The sequence below is a fragment of the Pygoscelis adeliae genome, unplaced genomic scaffold, assembly GCF_000699105.1.
Source record: "Pygoscelis adeliae isolate BGI_AS28 unplaced genomic scaffold, ASM69910v1 Scaffold390, whole genome shotgun sequence".
NCBI classification, from domain to species: domain Eukaryota; kingdom Metazoa; phylum Chordata; class Aves; order Sphenisciformes; family Spheniscidae; genus Pygoscelis; species Pygoscelis adeliae.
In genome coordinates this window covers 160,427-181,247 of record NW_008823921.1, presented here as the reverse complement: position 1 = coordinate 181,247, position 20,821 = coordinate 160,427, and the positions used below count along the sequence as shown (strand labels likewise).

General features: G+C 46.5%; 1 protein-coding gene across 1 annotated transcript in view; it reads left to right on the top strand.

The window, feature by feature from the left end:
- The first annotated feature begins 1,017 nt into the window (after window positions 1-1,017).
- Window positions 1,018-20,821, top strand: part of PSKH1 (protein serine kinase H1) — a 33,396-nt gene continuing 13,592 nt past the window's right edge. The window contains exons 1-3 of the mRNA XM_009319735.1: window positions 1,018-1,089; window positions 1,513-1,675; window positions 2,816-3,847. Coding sequence (XP_009318010.1) covers window positions 2,903-3,847 — 945 coding nt within the window. The 5' untranslated portion in view covers window positions 1,018-1,089; window positions 1,513-1,675; window positions 2,816-2,902. The remainder of the gene's footprint in view (window positions 1,090-1,512; window positions 1,676-2,815; window positions 3,848-20,821) is intronic.

Sequence of the window (20,821 nt, the reverse complement as noted above, 5' to 3'; positions counted from 1 at the left end):
ACGAGGTGCCGGCACCGGCCCGGCCCTGGGCCCCCTCCCTGGAAGGGATGGGGGGAAGACGGTCTCGTTCGGGCTAAGTTACGAAAAGCAGTCAGAGTTCTGGAAATCCCGGCTGGTTCGGCCGATTCCGGCCTGCCACCGGCTCTGGCACAGCTGCCCGGAGCGCCGCGGCAGCCCCAGCCCCGGGTTTCCCCCTCAGAAACCCACCGAAGGCTTGCACCGCCAGCCAAGCGGCTGGTAATACCAGGCGTATGTCAGGCAATAAGATGTACTTTAAAACTTACTAGTCAGACTAAAGGTAAGGGGCTTTCAGGCCTTTTTTTCCCCGTTACGCTGTGGTGGCATAGGTGTGATTTGAAGGTTGCAGTGCGTGAGCGTTGCTTACGCAGTTAAGAGCTGGTATCTTCAAATTTCCTTACTGGCATCCCGTAGAAAAGCGAAATTAAACAGCTTCAAGTCGTCAGATATTTAATCGGTGGTTGGAAGGCCTGCTAGGCCTCGGGTGGGTTAGTCAGGTGGCTGACGCTCCTTATGCACGGGGACGCCCTCAGGTGCGAGACCGTTCAGGCCCTGATGTTTTCAGAGAGGTGGAGGACGCTCCTGAATCAGCAGGAGCCGGGGTGTTGCCCTGCAGAGCCGCGGGGTGCAACGTGCTGGTTGTCCCAGGAGAGAAGCGGGCAGACGTTGAAGCCTAAACGTTCCTTCTCGCCGCTTACAACTGCAGCTCAGGCGTGCTGCCCCCTCTCAGATAGTTCGGCGCCTGCCAAGTATGTGATTTCCCGCTCAGAGGGGGCTTGTAACGCTTCCTTTCTCTAACGCGTTCGCTCCTGCTCCCAGACTCTTGGTGGTTATTACACAGGAGCGTTTCCACCCGCACTGACGGGGAGTTAAGCGTTTTGTTGCTGGCCGTGGCGTGCAGCTCTGGGGTGCTGTAGGCTTCACTGTCGCGGACCTTTAGGTGCTCGAGGAAGAGCCGCTGACACAGTGCTAGTCGATGCCTGATCTCAGTTAATGTTGTCGGCAGCGGTGGATTCATCTACGACGTTTTCAAGCTCAGCGATCGATCCTTCTCATTGGTTTTGTTTCCGGGTGGGACGTTTTGCACAAGTGCTTTTCTACGTGTGGAATTGCTCTGTAGTAACCCTGCTCGTGGATGCTCGTTCCATTTATCTGTTAACCTAGTATGCTTTAACGTGCAGTAATGCTGGGAAAAACTGCCCCTGCGAGGCATTATTCGGGAATAGCGGTGGTATTTTGTTCATTTTTTGGCATGGGACTGTAATCTGAATGAACACCTCCTTACAGGACAGCCCTTGGTGAAATTCAGATGTCAGCTAAGCTTTCTGTGAAGTTGTTGTTTATTTCTGCGGCTCGCACCCTAGCATGGGCGCGTTTGCGCACGGCTGGTGTGCTTGACTTCGCGGTACGGCCAGGAGGTCTTACATGAGAACTTACTTTCTTGATGTCTGATTTTAAAACTGAAGCTTAACTAAAGCCTTGTTTTCTTTCCAGGTTGGATGTAGAGTCTAAGCTTCTTCCGGGTGTCCCTCTAAACCATTCCTTGTTTCTCCGCGTAATTCTCCTGATGGAAGACCACCCGGGGTTCCCTTTCTGCTGTTCGTGCTGAATAGTGGCTTGGAGAGGTGGTGAATGAGTGAAGATACGCTCGGTGATGGTAAGGTTACATTTCAAGGCTAACGGCTTTTCTGTAGCCTTCTGTGAAGGCTCAGGCACCGTATTGAAGGGCTCTGAGCCGACGAGCAGAAATTTAAAACTGCTTGGCTGGCTGCCAGAACGCATACAGGCAGCTTCCCCGCCTCCTAGCCAGTCATGCTGTTTTAATCAGCACCCAAAGACTTGCTGAAGTGCAGCTGACTTGGTTCTGCGGGAATACGGTGCGACGAGCAAGAGCTCCCTTCGCTCTATAGTCTGGAGCAGCCGGTAGAAATTCCACTTCCTACACCCGGCTCCATATGGCAAAAACAGAAGTGCCACCTGGTACCTGAAGATGCAGAAGAAAACAAAGCTGGGTCAGGGCGTCAAAAGTCGTCAAAGCCCACCTTGATTTCTTAGGGTTTGGAGGGTGAGGGAATTGCCGGCTAAAAGCTGCTCTGGTTAAATGAGAGCTGCCTTTTTGCAGGGGATGCGGCGAGTTAATTGGTAAAGTGCATCTTAAAAAGCAGCGTGCCTCTGTCTCCTTAATCCCCGCCTCCTGCACGGTTTCACTGATCCCCAGGAGCAGAGCAGTGAGACGTTTTAAGACACCCGTGCCAGTTAAACAGGAAGAAAATCTGAGGAAGGTTTGTTAAGTGAACAAGTTCCTGAGATACTTTGTGGAGTTTCTAGTGAGAAATTTCAAAACTATACGATTCGGAGTGGCTGCTGTCTTACGAAGCTGAGCAGATTAAACAAAATTAAGGAAAATGCTCGACTCTTTCCTTAATTTGGTTTTTATTAAGCAATTGGGGCTGGATGAGAGGACCTCCAGAGGTCTCTTCCAACCTCAACTGTTTTGTGACTCTGTGATTCGGCGCTCAGCCGGGAGCATTAAACTCCTTAGTAAAAAGAGGGACTGTGCAGTTTCCGGAGGCGTCTGTTCTGCCTGTGACTGGGTTTTCATATCTTCACTAGCTTGTTGACGACAGCGGCAAAGCGCTGCGCGTGCTCCGTAGTATAGTACAGTGAAAACCCCAAATTCTCAGTCTGCGGTAGCGTGGCTCCATTGAGACGTGAACCGCTTGCATTCCCCCCCCCCCGTTTGAAACTTTACGACCGTGATTCCTGTTTATCTCTTTCTTCTCGTTCCTTTCCTAAGGTTCAAATGTGGGAATTGCCCCGGATGTGGCTGCTGCTGCTGCTGCCCTGGGAAAATGCCTTGATAGGGAATTAACACCATTCAGTGATGGGCTGTGGGACAAGCAAAGTGCTTCCCGAGCCCCCCAAAGATGTGCAGCTAGACCTGGTTAAAAAAGTCGAACCTTACACAGGCCACAATGACATATACAAGCATTTCATCAAAGATGACTGTGGGACTGTCATCAAAGCTGGCTCTCCCTCGCCCCCGCGTCACGCTAACCCCTATCCTGGGAACCACCTCCCTGCCCACGTGGACCAGCCCGAACCCCGCAAGAACAAAGTGGCCAAATACCGCGCCAAATTTGACCCCAGAGTGACAGCCAAGTATGACATTAAAGCTCTGATCGGGAGAGGGAGTTTTAGCCGCGTCGTACGGGTGGAACACAAGGCTACCAAGCAGCCCTACGCAATCAAGATGATAGAGACCAAATACCGGGAGGGGAGGGAAGTGTGCGAGTCGGAGCTTAGTGTGCTGCGGCGGGTTCGGCACACCAATATCATCCAGCTCATCGAGGTGTTTGATACCCAGGACCGTGTGTACATGGTGATGGAATTGGCGACCGGAGGAGAACTGTTTGATCGAATCATTGCTAAAGGCTCCTTCACCGAGAGAGACGCTACGCGTGTGCTGCAGATGGTATTGGATGGTGTGAAGTACTTGCATACGCTGGGTATCACGCACCGGGACTTAAAACCAGAGAACCTGCTGTACTACCATCCGGGAACAGACTCCAAAATCATGATTACGGACTTTGGGTTGGCAAGTGCTCGGAAGAAGGGAGATGACTGCCTGATGAAAACCACGTGTGGGACCCCGGAGTACATTGCTCCCGAGATCCTGGTCAGGAAGCCGTACACGAACTCTGTGGACATGTGGGCGCTGGGTGTTATCTCCTACATTCTCCTGAGCGGCACTATGCCCTTTGAAGATGACAACCGCACCCGCTTATATCGGCAGATCCTGAAAGGAAAATACAGTTACTCAGGCGAGGTGAGTGTGGCAAGGGTTATGGTGAGGGGAAGTGAAACAAGAAGCTCTCCGCAGGTGGGCCTTCGTGATGACCAGAAGCTGACTGTCGTGTGCAGGGGGGTAACGTTACCAGGCTTAAAAAAAATATCTGTGATTCTGGCTTTTCAAATCCTTTCCTGTTTTCTGTCTGCTTTCGAAACTGCTTCCAGTGCAGCATAGTGAGCTCCTTTAAAAAATGTGTATGTAGAGAAAGAAGAGATCTCTTCCTGTAGAACAGAACTGGGATGCTTGTGGGTTTCTACCGGGGGAGACCTCAGCCGTGGCAAGCTGCTGTTTGATGCTTCACTGTTGAAACTCGTGCCGGGGTGAGTGTTTGAAACGTAGCGTGTACATACCTAGTCTGATTTCTGATACAAATCCAAGCGTAGTTTGAAAAAATACCTTTGCCGAAAAACAAGGCTATGGCAGGCAAAGGGGCGCTTGCTTCTTAGATCTGCAGACGTGAGCGTTTCTGAAATTGATCTGCATTGTCTCTTGAGCTTAGTATGTGACAAAATTGGGGGTTGGAGGATAGTTTTCTTAGGTAACTATGGAAAGAGGAGCCTTGGGGGATAGATTTTAGGCAGAAGGTGGGTACCCCTACCCTCCCAGAGTCCCATCGCTCCGCGGAATGGCCGGGTGCCAGGCTGACACAGCTCCTGCTGACTTGCTTCTGGTCGCGGTGGGAGATCTCGGTTACCAGCCAGCTCCTCTACCAGCACAATTGCCAAGCGTAGGCATACCCTCACTAAGAATCACACCTACAGAAAGTGGGGGTATCCAAATTTGCAAGTTGCATTTCTGCCTGTATCTCTCACTGGAAATATTAAAAAATGAAGCTTTTATAACCTCTTCTCTCTTTAATAAGAGAGGAGAGTGTTTAGATTACCAAACGCCATGACTTTGTGAGATGAAGCCCAGTGGAAAGTGTTAATGAGTGGCTAAGTCTGATTCTGAAACAACAGTAAAATAACTGTCAAAAAAACAGAATAAATTAATAATCGTTCTTGTATTTTTAGGTGTGACAGGTATGTTGGCATTTTAATGATGGATGGAAGGAGTCTAACGTTAAGTTTTTAAACATATTAAGCTGCTTTAGGATTGTGTTTTTAAAAAAAAAAAAATTTAAAATCACTCTGAAGGGTTTTCAGAGGTGTCAGTAAGTCTTTTATACTTTAAAGCTGTCAGGCCAACTTGTGTTAATAGTTGGAATATCCAAGTTAAATGAAACTGAGGAGTATTGGCGTTTGCCTAGGAGGCCACCGAGGAGAGCCCAGACTTGACACCTTCGTGAATCTTGTTCATTCCTCCCGTGAGCGTTCCTCAACATCCCTGGTATGCAGAGGAGACACAAAAGCGAGGAGTCACAAACCCCCAAATTTGGCACTTTCTTGACCAAGCGTGTTACTTCCTTCAGAAGCTGCAGTACTTGATTAGTTTCTTGCCAAAAATATTCTGTCAGCTGCTTCCTTGAACTCCAGGCTTCGGCAGACTTCGGCAGCCTTTGCTTCTTTTGTTAATTCGCCGCATTAATATCATTTGTTAACCAGTTTGCAGAGTTTTAATGATGCAGTCGGGTTATCCGAATGCAGAAATAGATTGATTACCGGCGGCATGTAACATCTGCAGGGTCACACTGAAAGGCAAGGTCCTAGTTTCCTCGTTTGCCTTACAACCGGTGGCAGTAGATCTGTTAAATGATTTTTCTCATGTGAAAAGGCCAGTTCACTCCGACGTTTGTTGTGTAGCAGAACTCATTTCAAGCGCGTGCACCTCCTCGCAGTTTCCCATTCAGGCAGCGGGTAGGTGCTGGTTTGGCTCAGCCTGGATGTTGCCCTCTAGACAGCAGATTTTAGAGCTTTCTAGATTCCTTGGCCAAACTCAGGTTTGGTCCGTTTTAGCTCACTCCATTGTGTTTGACTTGGCCATTCGTTTTTCTCCTCTCCTTCCAGTTTTGTTTTGAAGAAGCAGCGTGGTGGGGGTTTTTTTGTGAAATTTCTGCCCCCCCTTTTTTTTTTTTGGTTTTTATTCCCTAGTTCTGTGTCAGCCCCATGCCTCGAGGTGCCAGAAGGTCAGTGAGACCGTTAACTCTGAATTTGCTTCTTCCCGTTGGGGACCTGCTTTTATTCCTAATCTCTCTAACATGTTGTGATAATGAGTTCCATAGTTTATTTAAAAAACACATGGAAAAGCTGTTCCCTTCTCCTAGTTTTTATTTGCCTTTGCTCATTTAACTGGTGTTTTTCTATGTACATCTCCTTAATCCCCTTTACCTGAGAAATGAGCGAGTAATTTTTCCATGTCCGCCTGGCCGTTACCTTTATACTTCTTCAGATTCCTTCCTTTTTTGAGGCCGAAGAGCCGACTGTGTTTAGTGCCTCCTATGGAATATATTCCATAGATCTAATTTTTGCTGTTACCCTTCTCTAGGCTACTTGTAATCTTTGAGACGAGGTGATGCGTGAGCACTGTGGCTTTAGAAAGGTCTCTCTGGTTGTTCACTGCTTCTTCCCGTAGGGTTTCTGATACTGTATTTGTTTCTTTGACACCTCTGAGCATCTGGCTGATGATGCAGAGAGTGGCCCACTTGTGACTCCAGGAGGTTTCCTGAGTGTTGATAGCTGATTTGGGGATGTCGTGATGTCTGCGTAATTTGGTGCGTTCCCTCTAATGTCTCCACCCCTCAGTGCATGAGCTTGTGTTTAGTGACATTGAATTTTGTGACTGTCATTCAGTTTTGTCACTTGCTATTTTTACCTTTTTGCAGACTTTTTAATTAAGTTTAGCAGGCTATCCAGGACAGGTTCTGCCCGTTGTGCTAATTCTGGAGTCTTAGAAGCAAGTGGTGGGATGCAGGTTTGACACCCGATAACTGATGCTGATGATACCGAGCTGTTGAGGTTGAAAACAAAGCTGAGGCACGATGTGGGAAGTAGTGAGAGACTGCACGATAAATTGGCTGATGTTCCGTGTGGACACACTCGACCTGGTCTCATGGGAGGACGAGCAGTTTGAATTTTCTGTAAATGATGGTGGGCCCTGGAGGTGGTTCTTGCCCATCAGAAGAAACAATCTGAGGTTAAACACTTCTAAACCTCGTCTTGATACTTGGGATCAAAAGCCGATTGATACTAGGAATTAGCGTTACTATTGCAGATGTCCCTGCTGTGCCATGCCCATCATCCGCCTGCACTTGAGTGTTGAGTCCAGTTCTGTTTCCCCCTGAAAAAAAAGACAGAATTAAAAAGCGTACGAAGAAGGGCAGCCTGAATAATCAAAGGTACGGGCTGGCTTCCATTTGAAGAACGAGTGAACAGAGTAGGGCCCTTCCTCCAAAAAAGTAAGTGTTTGAGGGGGGGGCCTCTGACCAAACTCAGTACAGCCATAGGCAGAATAGGGGGAGCGAATAGAGAGCAACTGTTTTGAGCGTTCCCTGGGGTGATTTAATTTGATGTCCTCTGGTCCTTGTGCCAGAACTGAATTATTTTGAGAAATTTTGTGACTTCATTGCGACTAGGGCCACTGGATGCTTGTAGGTTGCGTACACAAAGGTAGCACGTGTGCCGCAGAGAAAGCATTAGACTATGTATTTTGAACGCGCCAGTGCGCAAGCCTGAAGCGTTTTACTTGTTGTCCCACCACAAATTACATACTTTAGGAGGCTGTTACAGATACTATGTGTGACATGAGTGGTTGTTTCGGAAAGCTGTAGATGTTTTACTGCTCGGAAAGCAAATAATGTGTCAGCCAATACCCTGTATGTTTTGACCAGATGCTTTCTGTTCTTCCAGACCCAGGGGAAATGGATGCTTTTGTTTCCCGGTGTAATTAAGCCTATACCCCTAAATTGCAGGCGTGTTTGTAGCCAGGTATTGGCAGGAGATGCAGTAACACGCTGCCCACTTTGTGAGTAAATTCTAGGTGGAAACAAAGTGAGCCAGAGCTTTAGAGGCTTGTGTCTGGCTTGTTTCCCACAACCGTGCCAGCTTTCTTAAAGCCATCTTCTGGACTTTTAAATGCTTCCAAATTTCTGATGTTCAGAGAAAATTGCTCTTCTTTTTTTGTGTTACACTGGAAGAAGCGGGAAGATGTCAGAAACGAGGCTGTTGGTAAGTTCCTCAGACTAATGGAAATGGCGGGAGCCCTAAGTCCTGGTTTATTTGGAACAAGAATGGGCAGAATACTGGACTGCGTTGCAGAACTGTCTGCCTGTCTCCGATAGATGCAGAAGCAGAGATTTCAGGGGAACAACTGCTTTTCTTCTCTGTAAGGTGAACTTTGAAGATGTGAAATGGAAGAGGAAACGTTAAAAGAAGGCTGCAAAGTAAAGTGCCCAGAGCTGACAGCTTGAGCTGCGCAGCTGAGGCAGGTTTCACAGGGAAGGAGGGAGCCGTCTTCCGAACTGTATCGCCGTACCATGTCACGCAGCAGCAGTGCCGCGAGTTTGCCGAGAATCGGTGCCGAGTCCCACTTTTTGAAAGGTCTGGCCTCAAAACCTGGTCAGAGGGGACAAAGCTGTATTGAGAGAGGAATAAAAGCCAAGATGCACGCTGACCTGAGAAGCAGCTCCATCTTCTTGAAAAACAAGTGAGCTCGTGTCCAGCTAATGTAATTGCTTTCTGACTGGGACCCTCTTACCACCGCTCTCCTGTTCCTGGAGTGTGAGGTCTGTTTGAAGAGGCTATTAGCAGATCAATAGGAGAGGTCTCCCATAATAGCTTATTCAGGTACTGCTGACATCACTGCTCTGATTATCTCTTGTATCTCCTTCTGTACTTTCTGAACTGCTTGGAGTAATGGATAGGGTGAGGAATGAAGAAAAGCTGGCTTTGTAACGCGGCATGCTTTTTTCTGAGCATCTCTGAGTAAGGGTTATGTGGGCTATTGAGACTGCATTTGATGTAGCCTGCTACAAAGTCATTCTCTTTCACTTGTTTTGTTAGAACTCACTAAAAAGAAAATTTGGCAATATTCTAATTGAAAACTTGGGGATAAAACTGATTTCTGGGGATCTCTTTGTAGCTTAAAAAGTTGTCTGAGGAATAAAGCTGGAATTCCGTTCACAGTTCCCTTTGAATTTGAAAGTGCAGAAATGAACATCAGACCATCGTTACCCTGCTAAGACACAGGCTTGCTCTGGTTCTCTTTCAAAGCTTGTCCTTCTCTTGAATACTGATACTTTTATGTTGCTTTACACACCTGGGAAACTTGCTGGAAGAAGTGGAAGATAATATATATGTTGTGGATAAATTGGGAAACTGAGCTAGGGATTGTTCTGGTTTTGATATCTGATCTGGGCAAATCACTTCCCCTTGTGGTGTGTTTTCCTATTCATAAAACAGAGACAGCTTTTTGTGGTACGTTCGCCATGGGTGAGGTTGGTGGGTGCCAGTGCGGGAACATCTCTTAATCAGTTTAAAACCAAAAACCTTGTTCTAAATAACGGTGCTAGAGGATACATTGATAAATGTGATGTAAGGAGAGACATGTTTGAAATATGAAGGAAGGTGGGCATTGCAAGTCTGTAGGAGCTCTGCAAGGGACTTAGCAGCCATGCGGCGAGATGATCTGGTTTTGTGTGGCTTGCTTAGATTTTCCAGTGGTGTTTAATAAAGTTCCTCAACCAAAGGCTCGTGAAGGAAGTTTGCCGCTGTAATGCGATAGTGGCCATTGCATGGATCAGCAGTTTGCTGAGGATAAGCAGAAAGTTGAAATACGTGGTCAGTTCCTTGGGGAAGGAAAAAACGGTGAAGTTTGAAGGGTCTGTTCGCTTCTGCCCAAAAGCGATCAGGACAAAGTTCACTAATGCAGCCGTGCCGTTGCTGATGATACAGAGTTCTTCAGACGGTGAAGACAAGGGCTGTGGACCTTAGAAGTCTGCCTGAGTTAAAAGAGCGACTGGATGAATTCATGGAAGATAAATCGATAGAGAGAATGATATTAAAAAGTCCTCTAAGTATGGATAAAGAGGTCCCTAAGCCACACGTTTTTGAGGCTTGAGAGTATGGGGGGGGTGTTAATTGCTACGTAGGAACTGTTTTCTTGGGCTCTCCCTCTGTATCTGCTGTCGGCTGACGTTGGAGACACCATACTGGACTGGCTAGATCTTTGATCCAGTAACCTTCAGTCCTGTTAGAGGTGCTAGTCTTTCCCTCTCTCATTTCATCTCTCAGCTGAGGGCTTCATCCGCTCCCAAGAGTTATTGAGCTCAGTAATAGGCAGCCTGCAGAGCAGGCAGTGCTCCGAGGTTGTGCGTGCGGCATTTGGGGCACCTGCCTATGTGCCGGGGGTGCTCAGCGGTCCCGTCGGACACTGATGGAGCAGGTACCGCACGTCTTGTGTGGTTTTAGCTGTGGTTTGGAGGCAGCATGATTTCAACTGAGTTTGAGAATTGGAAATCAATCCCAAGCCTTATCAACCCCCAGGGGCTAATTTTACTTGCTGTATAATACTCCTTTGGAAAGGCTAGACATGTAAAAAGTGAGGAGGGTGAACATTTCCTATTAAATGAAAATGTTCTTGAACTCTTTAATTATGACCCGGTGCTGGAGGTCCCCTGTAGGCAAGTGAAAAAACAGGCAACGTATACAGGCTAAGTAGTAATAAAAAGTGCAGTTTCCAGATGATAAAATCAGTTTTAACTTCCCCTTCTCCTACAGAAGTGGTTTTTTTTTTTTTCCTTGGGAGAAATGAGTCTGTCTTGACATTATACATCTATAAAGGAAAATGTGGTGTGAATTGCATTCTGCTTGTGACTCTGCCCTTCTCTGTTCGGTGACTCATTCAGATTTGGAGCGTGAAGGCAGAACCTATCTAGTCATCCTGCTTGGCTAGCTTGCTCCCTGGTGCCCTTAATATGATGCCTTCATTCTTTGGCAGCTCCCCTTGCTTGTTACTGTTGCTGTTGGGAGTTCTGCTTGCTTTCTTTGCGCTCCCAACAACATCCCAAGATGCTGTCGTCCCTGTTGCTTCTACTGTCGGGGTGACAGCAATTTTGGGGATGGTTGCTGAAGCCCCACGTGTAAGTGTTGAAGCGGTTCTTTCTGATCCCGTGAGCGTGCGGTGCCTTTCCCCACTGACTTCACGTGGAATATAAACCCTTCTGTAGTTTCAGAAACGTGAGTGTCTTTCACATGAAGGCATGTTTAGAAACATGTCCCCTTAAAACTGAGGATTCTTGTGGGTCTTCACCAAAGTCTAATTTTTAACTCTTGCTCATTCTTTATTTAAAAACTGGCCTCTTCTCTCTATCTAAACAGCAAACCCTTCAGCCAGGCTCTCCTTTTAAGTTTGAACCTTGGCAGCATCCCTTTTTCCTGACTTGACAAGTACATTCTTGCCCTCTTCCCACACATGCAGGTCTCTGCTGCACATTTTTTGTATAGCTTTTTTCCTTGGCCACGTCCACCCAGATTTCTTCTTCTCCATCTCTTTATTTGGGTTACCTACGCTTTCTACCTAGGCTCCTTTGCAACCTAGCTTCGCCTGGTCTGTGGCTGCTTGTCAGCAAAGATCGTAATGCTGAAAGGGAGCGCTGTGGCCCATTAGTCTGTCCCTGCCATGGATGGCAGCTTCCTAGGATAACCAACAAGACTGGAGACTCGTTCGTATACATGGGCTTCAGGTGGTTGTAATATTGAAAAATAACTAAGATGCACATAAAAGTAACAAATAACAATTTTATAGTATTTTTGTAGTGATGGCCCCTTTTGAAGTTAATGTCAGGTCAAATAAAGGGCACCTATTTCTAAATCTAGAAGCCATTATTTGTGATAACTTTATGAAGAAATTGATGGCATTAATGAATTGGTTCTGCTTTTTATTTTGCAACAAACTGGCAAGCTGCAGTCGAGACGGCATCAACAGACAGTTGGTCTGGCTTCCTGCAGTACAGTGTTGCAATGCATGCCGCTGAACTTAAAATTATAGGAAGATTTAGGCACAAAGTGACCTCGGGAAGTCTCTGGTCCAAACCCCTGTTCGGAGCAGGGCTAAACTTAAACCTAGATGAGGTTGCATAGCACCTGGTTCGCTCAAGCCTTGAAAGTTTACGAGGATGGAGATTTCACCACCTCTCTGGGCTCTGTCCTGTGGCTGCCCCAATCTCATGGGAACTGTGTTTTTTCTTTACATCCAGACAGAATTTACCTGGTTGCAGCTTGACAGTCACTGCTTGCCTTTTCACTGAGCATCTCCGAGACGTCTGGTGTGGTGTCATCCTCCCTGTAACTGCCCTGACAGTACTGGGAGATGTACTTAGATCCCGTTTCTCCAACTAGCTGAGGTTCTTCTGGCTGGCAGTCCTGCCCTCCTGCATATCAGCAACTCCTCCAAATCTTGGTCAAAAGCAACCAAGAAGCAAGTACTAAGAATTTTAACAGTAAAGAGAGATTTGCAGCTCAAATGGCTTTAGAGCAGAACCAAAGGAGAGGCTTAACGTGCAGATGGTATGTGCGTAGCGTTTCTTTTTCCTCGAGCATTCAGCTTCTTAATGATCGTCTGCCCTAGCTTGGAGTTGAAAGCGCCGAGTTAAATGCAGATATTGAATAAACCCTGCAAATACTGCTATGGATAGATTCAGGCTGGAAGAATGCACTTAATTACATGAAAAACAAGTTACCCTAGTAGAAGATGAGTGGAGTAGTGTGAATGGTGTTCCCATGATAACTAACTCGGTCCATGTAAGTAAAGAAACGAAATGCTTTCTCCCCAAACACTTTTCCCTGCCCGCCGGTGATAGCAGAAGCAGGAGGAATGAAGAGTGCTGGCAGCGCATTAGCAAACAAACCGTGTGCCTGCGGTGTTAGTTGCTACCTGACAGAGGGCACGGTAAAGCTACGAAAAGCAATTCCAAACCAGCTGATGCACGCTGACAGGATGAGTGCTTACCCCAAGTACCTCGGTACGTCTGCAGAGCCTTTCCAAAGTATTTGTGTAATTGTCCTCGTTGTGGAGGCTGGTTAAAAGACTGCGGAGGACTTGTAACCCCTCAAATCCCTCGCGACACGTAATGGAGGAGACGGATGACAGTCTTGTCAACTTCTAATACTAATTTCCTACATTTATTCAACTTTCTGAGAGAGAATGGGGTAGAGCTTGAACTCAGGCTTCCTCTGACTCAGTTGGGCACTGGTTACTGAATCACCTGTCCCTCTCCAAAGGGACTGATCAGTGATTGTATTACGAGGACTGTGGTCGGATTTTCTATCAGATTACAAACTTGTTCTAAAAAAGGCAGGAGCAATAAAAAGAAACAGAAATTATTCTGGGTAACCTCCTTCCCCTGAAAGCTGCAGGTGGAAATGTGTAGTGGCAGAGATCCACAGGAAAAAAAAAAACAAAACCCAACTTTCTATTTTGCATACTTGTATTTTAGTGTAGAAACTAATTTCCTGGAGGAGAGGAAAAAATTATACTTGCATAGCACGGAAAACATCTTTCCACAATCCCTGTCGCTTTGCAGGAGAGTTCGGTCAGTATAGGACAAACATTCTCAAATTTTGGATGTGGCTTTTTAAAGAACAGTAAGTTTTGCATTGGTGCTGCAGCAGGTATGATCCTTGACTGTCTGGCTGCCGGTCCTGGAATGGCTCCTGCGTGTTTGCACTTCTGGTCACTTAGAATTAATTACATATGCCTATGTAATTAAAAAAAAAAATAAAATCCGTCTTTTGTTGTTTTGATGACAAAAAGTATAACTACTTTAGAAAAAAAAAAAAATTTAGAAAAAAATCAAGTGTTTCATAATGTATTAGCTTTATTTCCTATGTTACGCTTTGTTTGCCCCAGAAGTTTGTCCAGGTTTTTTCCTGCAGTTCATAACTATAGCTTTGTTATATATCATAAAGCTTTGTGTAATATGTTATATGCTAATTAAATTGGTTATAGGGTAGCGACTGCCTTGAAAGGGGGAAAACTCTCCCTCTGGTGATTTCCTCCTAGTACATCTCCTGTTTAAGATGGGCAGTAAGGCAGCCTGGCTTCCCTGAATTTGGACTAGAGTATGTCTTCTGGAAAACATTCAAAGCAGATTAAAAAAATTGCTGGAACAGAGAAGCATCACCGCCCTCTAACGTTCCCATTGGTCCTTTATTTTTTTTTTTAATACAGGAGATAAAGTCGTGTATCCACAAGGGGCCAGGAAAGCTAGCGTCCGTCTCCCATTTATTGAAGATTTACCTTTGCATGGCATCGTGTGCTGCCCTTTGCTCTAAGAGAGGCTCCTTGCGAAGCCACCTTATTCTCCTGGGAGTTCTCCGTTGGCTCAGTGCCTGGGAAGGTCCAGATGCAGTGGGACCCCTCGCTCGTGGGGACCCCGGCCGGTCGCACTTGCCCGGCGGCGTTGCCCTCCCTGGCTATGCCAGTCGGGCTTTAGACCCGTTAGAGGCTTCTGCAAGACACGGTCGTCACCTTGGCCTCTGATCTTCCTGCCAGAAGAGAGAATAGATTTCAAACCAGCAGGGTGGCCAATTGTCAGTCTTCTCCCTGGAGTCTGAGTGTCCCAAGCTGTTGAAAGGAAATAACGAGGAAAACAGGCACAGGGCAGTTGAAGCCAAGGTTTTAAACCGTATTTGCAGTACTCGTTTGCATGATCCTGCAAGTCTCTGGGCCCATGTTTTAGCCTTCTCGGAGGAAGAAAGAGGTTTTTTTCTTATAGCAGCTGGTATGTTTCTTTCCTATGAGCCACATTAGACAGTTGAAGTGTTTTACAATAGTCCTGTCGTTAGAGAAATGCATGCATTTTTTCCTAAAAATTAGAGGTTTTTTTTTTCCCCATGTAAGGAAGAATTGTTTTTTATATAAATTGCTGAGCCCTTTGCCTGGAAAAAGAGAAGAAAAATCAATTTACAGAGGAATGTGCCTTTACATTTCATACTGCTATAAGAAAGCGGTGATTTTTAAGTAGAGCAACAAGAGTGTTGGCGAGATGCAGTCAGATGGCTCTCTGTTGAAAAGGGCACTATGCTCTGCTTTGAAGAGCTGAAACACTTGAACAGGATGAAAGTGTGCCTCTCTTAGCCCGGCACAAAACACCGAGGCCAGCCATATAAATGTACTTTTCTGAGCTTCTGCTCTTTCTTTTAATGCACCTGCTTTAGAGGGTGTGAGTATGGGTGGATTTGTGTTGCTCCATACGTATCTGAGGCCTGAAGTGTTTGTCCAGATCTCTCCTGCTGCAGGAGCAGACATCTTAGGCTCTCTGAAACATGATAATCTCAGTTAAAACCTGGAAAATCCTCCAACCTCCTGCATGTATCGGTGACCATGCTCCTGCAAAACTTTAGCGTGCTGTATTGGAAAACACTTTATTTACAGGTAAAGAAACACCTTTTCCAGTAAAAGGGCTTTGAAACCAATGTATGCTTTTAAAAATCAATTCCCCTTCGCTTTGGCTGCTTCTTGAGGTTTTTTTGAAGGTTGTTTCCTCCGATGGAGTTGGTGTGTCGCAAGGACCTTTCTCAAAATCATTCCTTTTGCCTTTTTACTATGTACTTCAGCTTACGTTGCAACTCAGTGTGAAGATAACTCCAAATCCTAGGGCAGGGTAAGCAAGGAGAGGGGTGATCTTTCTCTGCATATGTCTTTCATTTCCATACAGCTGCAGCCTGCAACACCCCATTAAGAGTTTGTATTTCACAGAGTCGTGCATGTCATCAGGTCAGTGGATTTTCTGAGTCGGTGGCTTGCGGCAGGTGAGTCGCTGGGCTGTCCCTTAGTTTGGGTTTGCGGTTTCTGCGGCTGGGAGCATCTATGGAAACAATGAGGTGGAGACACCACATGCTTCACTGTGGTGGCTTGTTTGCACTGTAACGCTCGGATTTATTCCAGTGTGTCAAGTGGAGGAGCCCAGGGTGGAAGCTCTGTCAAAGCCTCAAAGCCCCTAGAAACAATGAAAGCAGGGAGCGAATCTCTGTGGACAAGAGGAATGTGTTTTTTCCCAGTAATTTCATTCACAGCCCCTTGTCCCTGGGGCTGCTCTTTACACCAGTAGCACCTGTGGCTTCAAGGCAAGGTGAAGGGCAGCAGCTGAGCATTTTGGTTAAGATTTTTGGGTGAATGACTGGATTTGTGGTGCACAGCGTATGGCACGTAATTAATGTAAGGATGGAGAAAGGCAGGAGCCGCATCTAAGGGAAAAAGGTCTTGCAATAATGCTGTGATTTGACGTATTATATTTTCATTCCTGCATCTCTGGGCCCTATAAAATCCTGTTAATGGCGGAATAGTATTTCTGCAGAATTAAGGATGTAGGGATAAAGGGACACTGGTAGGGTAGAAAAAGAATATTAAGCTGCCTCTGTGCAGAATATGCATTATTAACAGAAAGGATTTGGACTATCAGCTACCATTGGTGTCTTTGACTCCTTTACAGTTCCCTAAAAATAGACTAGGCAGTTTCCTCTTTTACCTTTGGCTGATTTAATCCTTTGCTTTCTACTTGTGGCTCAGATGTGTTGTTTTTCCGATACCTTAGCAGAGGTATATTTTGAGTGGCAAGACATGCTGCCACATGCTCGTTTGCTTAGGACCAAGTTTCAGCGAGTGAGAATATACGTTAATTCTGCAGTGGAAGGAGCTGCGATCTGCAAGAAACCACTCTTACCCGCTGAGAGGATGGTTTATGCTTGACCACGCTAGCTCATCTGCATCCAGTGTTTCACTTGGGCTTGTAAATGGGCTACGTTGCATTGAGGATGCAGGAGGACTGGTAACACCTTGCTGCCTTCTTGTATTTCCACCAGTGAATGTGGTAGAAAAGTTGAGTTTCCTACAAGACCGTGGGAGGGAGAAAGAGTAACTGCTTGCTGCAGCTCTACAGGCTTTGAGAGGTGATCTCTGCAAACCTGGCCTGTTCTAAATACAACAGCTCTCTGCTCCTCCCCTTTGTTGGAGACGATCGCCACGGGGTGGGAGGCTGTGATTCTGGGCAAAACTGTGTCTGAAGTTTGGCCGCCCTGGAGCAGGGCTTGAGCTGGGTGCAACGCTTGAGCAGGGTGCAAGCACTTGTCTGGTTCTGTCGTTGCTGTGACACCCGTGGGAGTTTATCACAACAAGTCGTGGGGCGTGTGGATGGGCGTAACGTCTTAAACTGCTTCAGCTGGGTTTGCTAGGCCTGGTCTGCTGGAGACCTGAGGGTGGTATGGCTCCAGAAGATCGTATGGAAATACAAAACTAGAACAGCAGTGTGACTCTAGAGGCACAAGGGAGCCCTGACTGGCACCTGTAAAAACGTTTTTAAAGTGAGGTTTCAAGCGGGTGCTGTAAATGTGTTGCACTCCGGAGAAAGCTACAGCATCTTCCTAGCTCCCCATCTGAGCCCCTGGCCTGAGCACCAGACTTTGAGGTTTTGAAGAGCTGGCATCTGGCCGTAGCTCCAGCTGCTGTCCCTGCTGCAGGTTAAAAGCTAGTTTTAATTAATCAAAACTGAGCTCTGCGAAGAAGGGCTGTGAACATGCACCTGGTTGCAAATCATTTTGTGGCCTGTAATTGACCCTGGCTTAGAGAGAGGCAGTTGGACCTGATATATTTGGAACAATCTGCCGTTGAAAGATGTCTCAAATTTCCTCTGACCAAAATTTGGGACTTCCCTAGCAGTTGCAGTGTGCTCCTGCCCTGCGATGAGACAAAGGAGGAGTTAACCAGCATATGTGGCATAGGTAGGAAGTCAAGATTTTGATTTCGGATAGTTAAGATCTCTTTTCAGCTGCAAAAACTGTTTTGGGGAGCTTCTGTTGGTGCTGAGCTGGAGGGCTAAAAAGGTGCTTCCTAAGCCCGGAGCTTTTCTTGGTAGTCTCTTTACCTAATCCCTGAAATCCCTAAATCTGACAAGATTGCAATTGAAGCTTTCAGGCTGGTAGACACAAGGGAACTGGGTTAGTTGTTTCGAGCTGGAAGGGGTAGCTCAAGCCAACAGCAGCGCATCCGAGTTCCCTCTTTTGGAGCATGAGCTCTTCAGGGCTGGCTCTTCTGCTCTCACCGTTCTCACCGCCCTGCTGCTTCGCCCTCCTGCTGCCCCGAGTGAGTGCTAAGATAGAAATCCCAGGTGTGTTTTCCAATACATTTGTTATTTAAGTGGATGCCTTTATGGATTTTCCTGAAAACTGAGCTTTTACTAATACACCAGATTAGTGTTGGCTGGTGAAATGGGAGCCACGCGGACAAGTCGAGGAGGGGCAGAACGTTCTGGTAGTGGCTATTAAGAGATGCCTGCTGTTAATGCAGCGTGCGCCTAACTGCTGGTGTGGACGTATGCCTGGCTGGGTGTCTATAGCTTGTGAACTTCCATCAGCACGATACACCCCACCAGCATTTCAGGCACTTTGAGTGATTAACCAGAGAGTTTGATTTCGTACCTAACAAAAGGTAGAATTGAGCTGTCTGAGAAGGAAAGTATTTGCATGTTTCCCACCTTTGTCCGTGTCTGAAGAATAATTTCTAAGGGATTCTTTCACAGTCTGGTCATTTTGAGAATGGTTATGTAGCTCAGACATAAGAAAGGTTTCTCGTTATAGCGGGGATGACTCAAAAGTCTTTATATACTGTTATATCAGATGCTGATAGGAATGCCTGAGTTAGTTTCTTATCTCTTTCCACTTAGTCCTCCATCTTTTTTTTCATTTCCTTTTAGCTTTGCAAGCCTCAGGAATTCTTGGTGACATTCTTAAGCTACCTTTTTGCTCAAGAGGCTGATCTTGAAAAATTAAGGAAAACTAGCTTGGCTCTTGGATGAGAATGTAAAATCATTTCATAGCATACTCATCTTCCAAAACTCGTAGGAGTTCCCGTACCTCCAGTGTTTGACACAGGGGCTTGGCAAGGATGGATCTGGCATCGGAGGTATCTTTAGCTAATTCACCAAAGTGTTCCGTGGACTTTGGAAATGCGCTGTAGCACTTGACAGCCTTGCTTTGGATACCTTCTGTATGCGCTGGATGCGTGCCAGGCACGTGGAGCTCCCGAATAGTCAGTATGGGTAAATCCAATGAGCGAGTGCGATAACCGTATTTAACAGGGTTGGTGAATTACCCACGTCTGCAGGCAAAGGAGGGGCAGGATTTGAAGTGTTCCTCATCTTCTGGAAGCAGGGAGCCTTCTCCTCTCCCTGGCTTTGGGCAAGCAGCGCTGCCTCACGCGTCCTCTGCCGTCAGCTGGTATCTTCTGTGTCAATGGGCGAGAGGGGGTTCGGCACTAGGAAAAACTGTGCTTCTCTACTTACTGCTACAAATCATTTTGTCCTTGTCTGCCCTTCGTGCTGAGCAAAACTTCTTTGCCTAGAAGCTAGGAAAATAATGTTCTCCAGTCTTTCTGGGGGCAGAAGTTGGCAGGCCGATTCTGCTGTACGGCGCTTTCAAAATCTGCCGCAGGTGAAGCAGGGAGAGCGTGGGGACCAAATCTTTTATTTCCACAAACCTATTGTGTTAAAATTGGCATTTACTTACCGGCGGCTCATCAGCAAAGTAGAATGTGTAGTGAGCGTGGTTCTCTAGAAATTGCCAAAGCAGGTCCGGTGGTATTTGGGGCTTTATTGACTAACCCAGGTGAGGGAAGGGGGGGAGGGGGTGTGTGTTCCTTATATTTGCAGATGGCATTGAATTGGAAGGGCTGCAAAGTGCATTGAATTCCAGATGGCCCTAACAAAGCTGAGCAGTTCAATATCAGTTGCAAATTTTTTTAAAAAATCAGAGTAAGTTAGTGCACAAAAATAGGTGAAGAACAGAAGATTAGGAGGTGTTGGCTTCTCAGAAAAGGATCTGTCTATGACTCACAAACTATTATGTGAGACAGCAATATCAGACTCGTGGAAAAAGACAGACGTACTGAGGTGTATGAACAGAAAGAGAGGCTGCCTGTGGTGTAATCCTGCTGCCTTTTGTGGCTGAGGCAGCATGCCAACCTGAAGCTCCGACACTTCTGGGCAGCGGACTTCAAAAACACCACGGGCCGAGCGGAGAGGCTTGACAGAAGACCAACAAAAACAATCGTTGAGTCAAAAACCACAGTCGCCGGAAGATTGAAACATTTTTGGCTGTTTGGCCTAAAGAAGGTGTTGTCATAGCAGTTTGCAAATATGCACAAGGCTACTTCAAAGAGGAAAAGGAATAATCTCTTTTCCAGATTATGGTAAACAAGAGCCTTAAATTGCACTTAGAAAGATTCACGTTAGACCTTTTGCAACACTTTACTAGTGTCTCCCGCTCCTAAAAAAAAACCCTAAAAGACCTACCAGGAGGATTGCTGAAGCTGTCTCGAAGAACAAGTTAGGCAGTCATCTGTCAGGAATGGTGCATCTGCAGTGGATCCTTTGGGGACTGTGGGATGGATTGGATGATCCCTGGACATCCATTGCAGCTGTGGTTTTTATCCTGATTTCCCGAGGAAGCAAAGTTTATGGAACTGTGCTATCTGTCTTTCAATCTTCCACAATTAACTGAACTTCTAAGGTCGGTTTCAGCCCAATTTGAGCGATGTGGAGAATTCAAAGGCCTGAAGTTGCTATGAATTTTATAAAAGTCAGTGGCTCAGTAGGAGAGAGAACTAAATTCACATCCTTGCTGCAGGAAAGGTAATTAAATATCAGTCCAAATTTATCCGGAGAGCTGATCAGCACGTTTGTTTCTGAACCACTCGTGGCACACTTGACCCTATTAAGCGTGTGGGATGGAGCCAGGACAGTGGTGCGTGTAGGAAGGAGGGATGTGCTGCTGCCATGGAGGAGAGATGCCAGTACTGGCCAGGGACAGGGGGGAGAAGAGTATGTGACACAAATGCACTAGAATCATAAAACCTTGGTTACAAGAGACCTTTGGAGGTCTCTAATCCCATTCAGCTTGCGATGGGACTGTTGCCAATACTAGATCAGGTTGGCTGTGACTTTGTCTTCCTGAGTCTTGAAAGGCCTCAAGGGTGGAGATCCCCCACCTCCCTGGTGACCTTTTCCAGGGCTGCACCACCCTC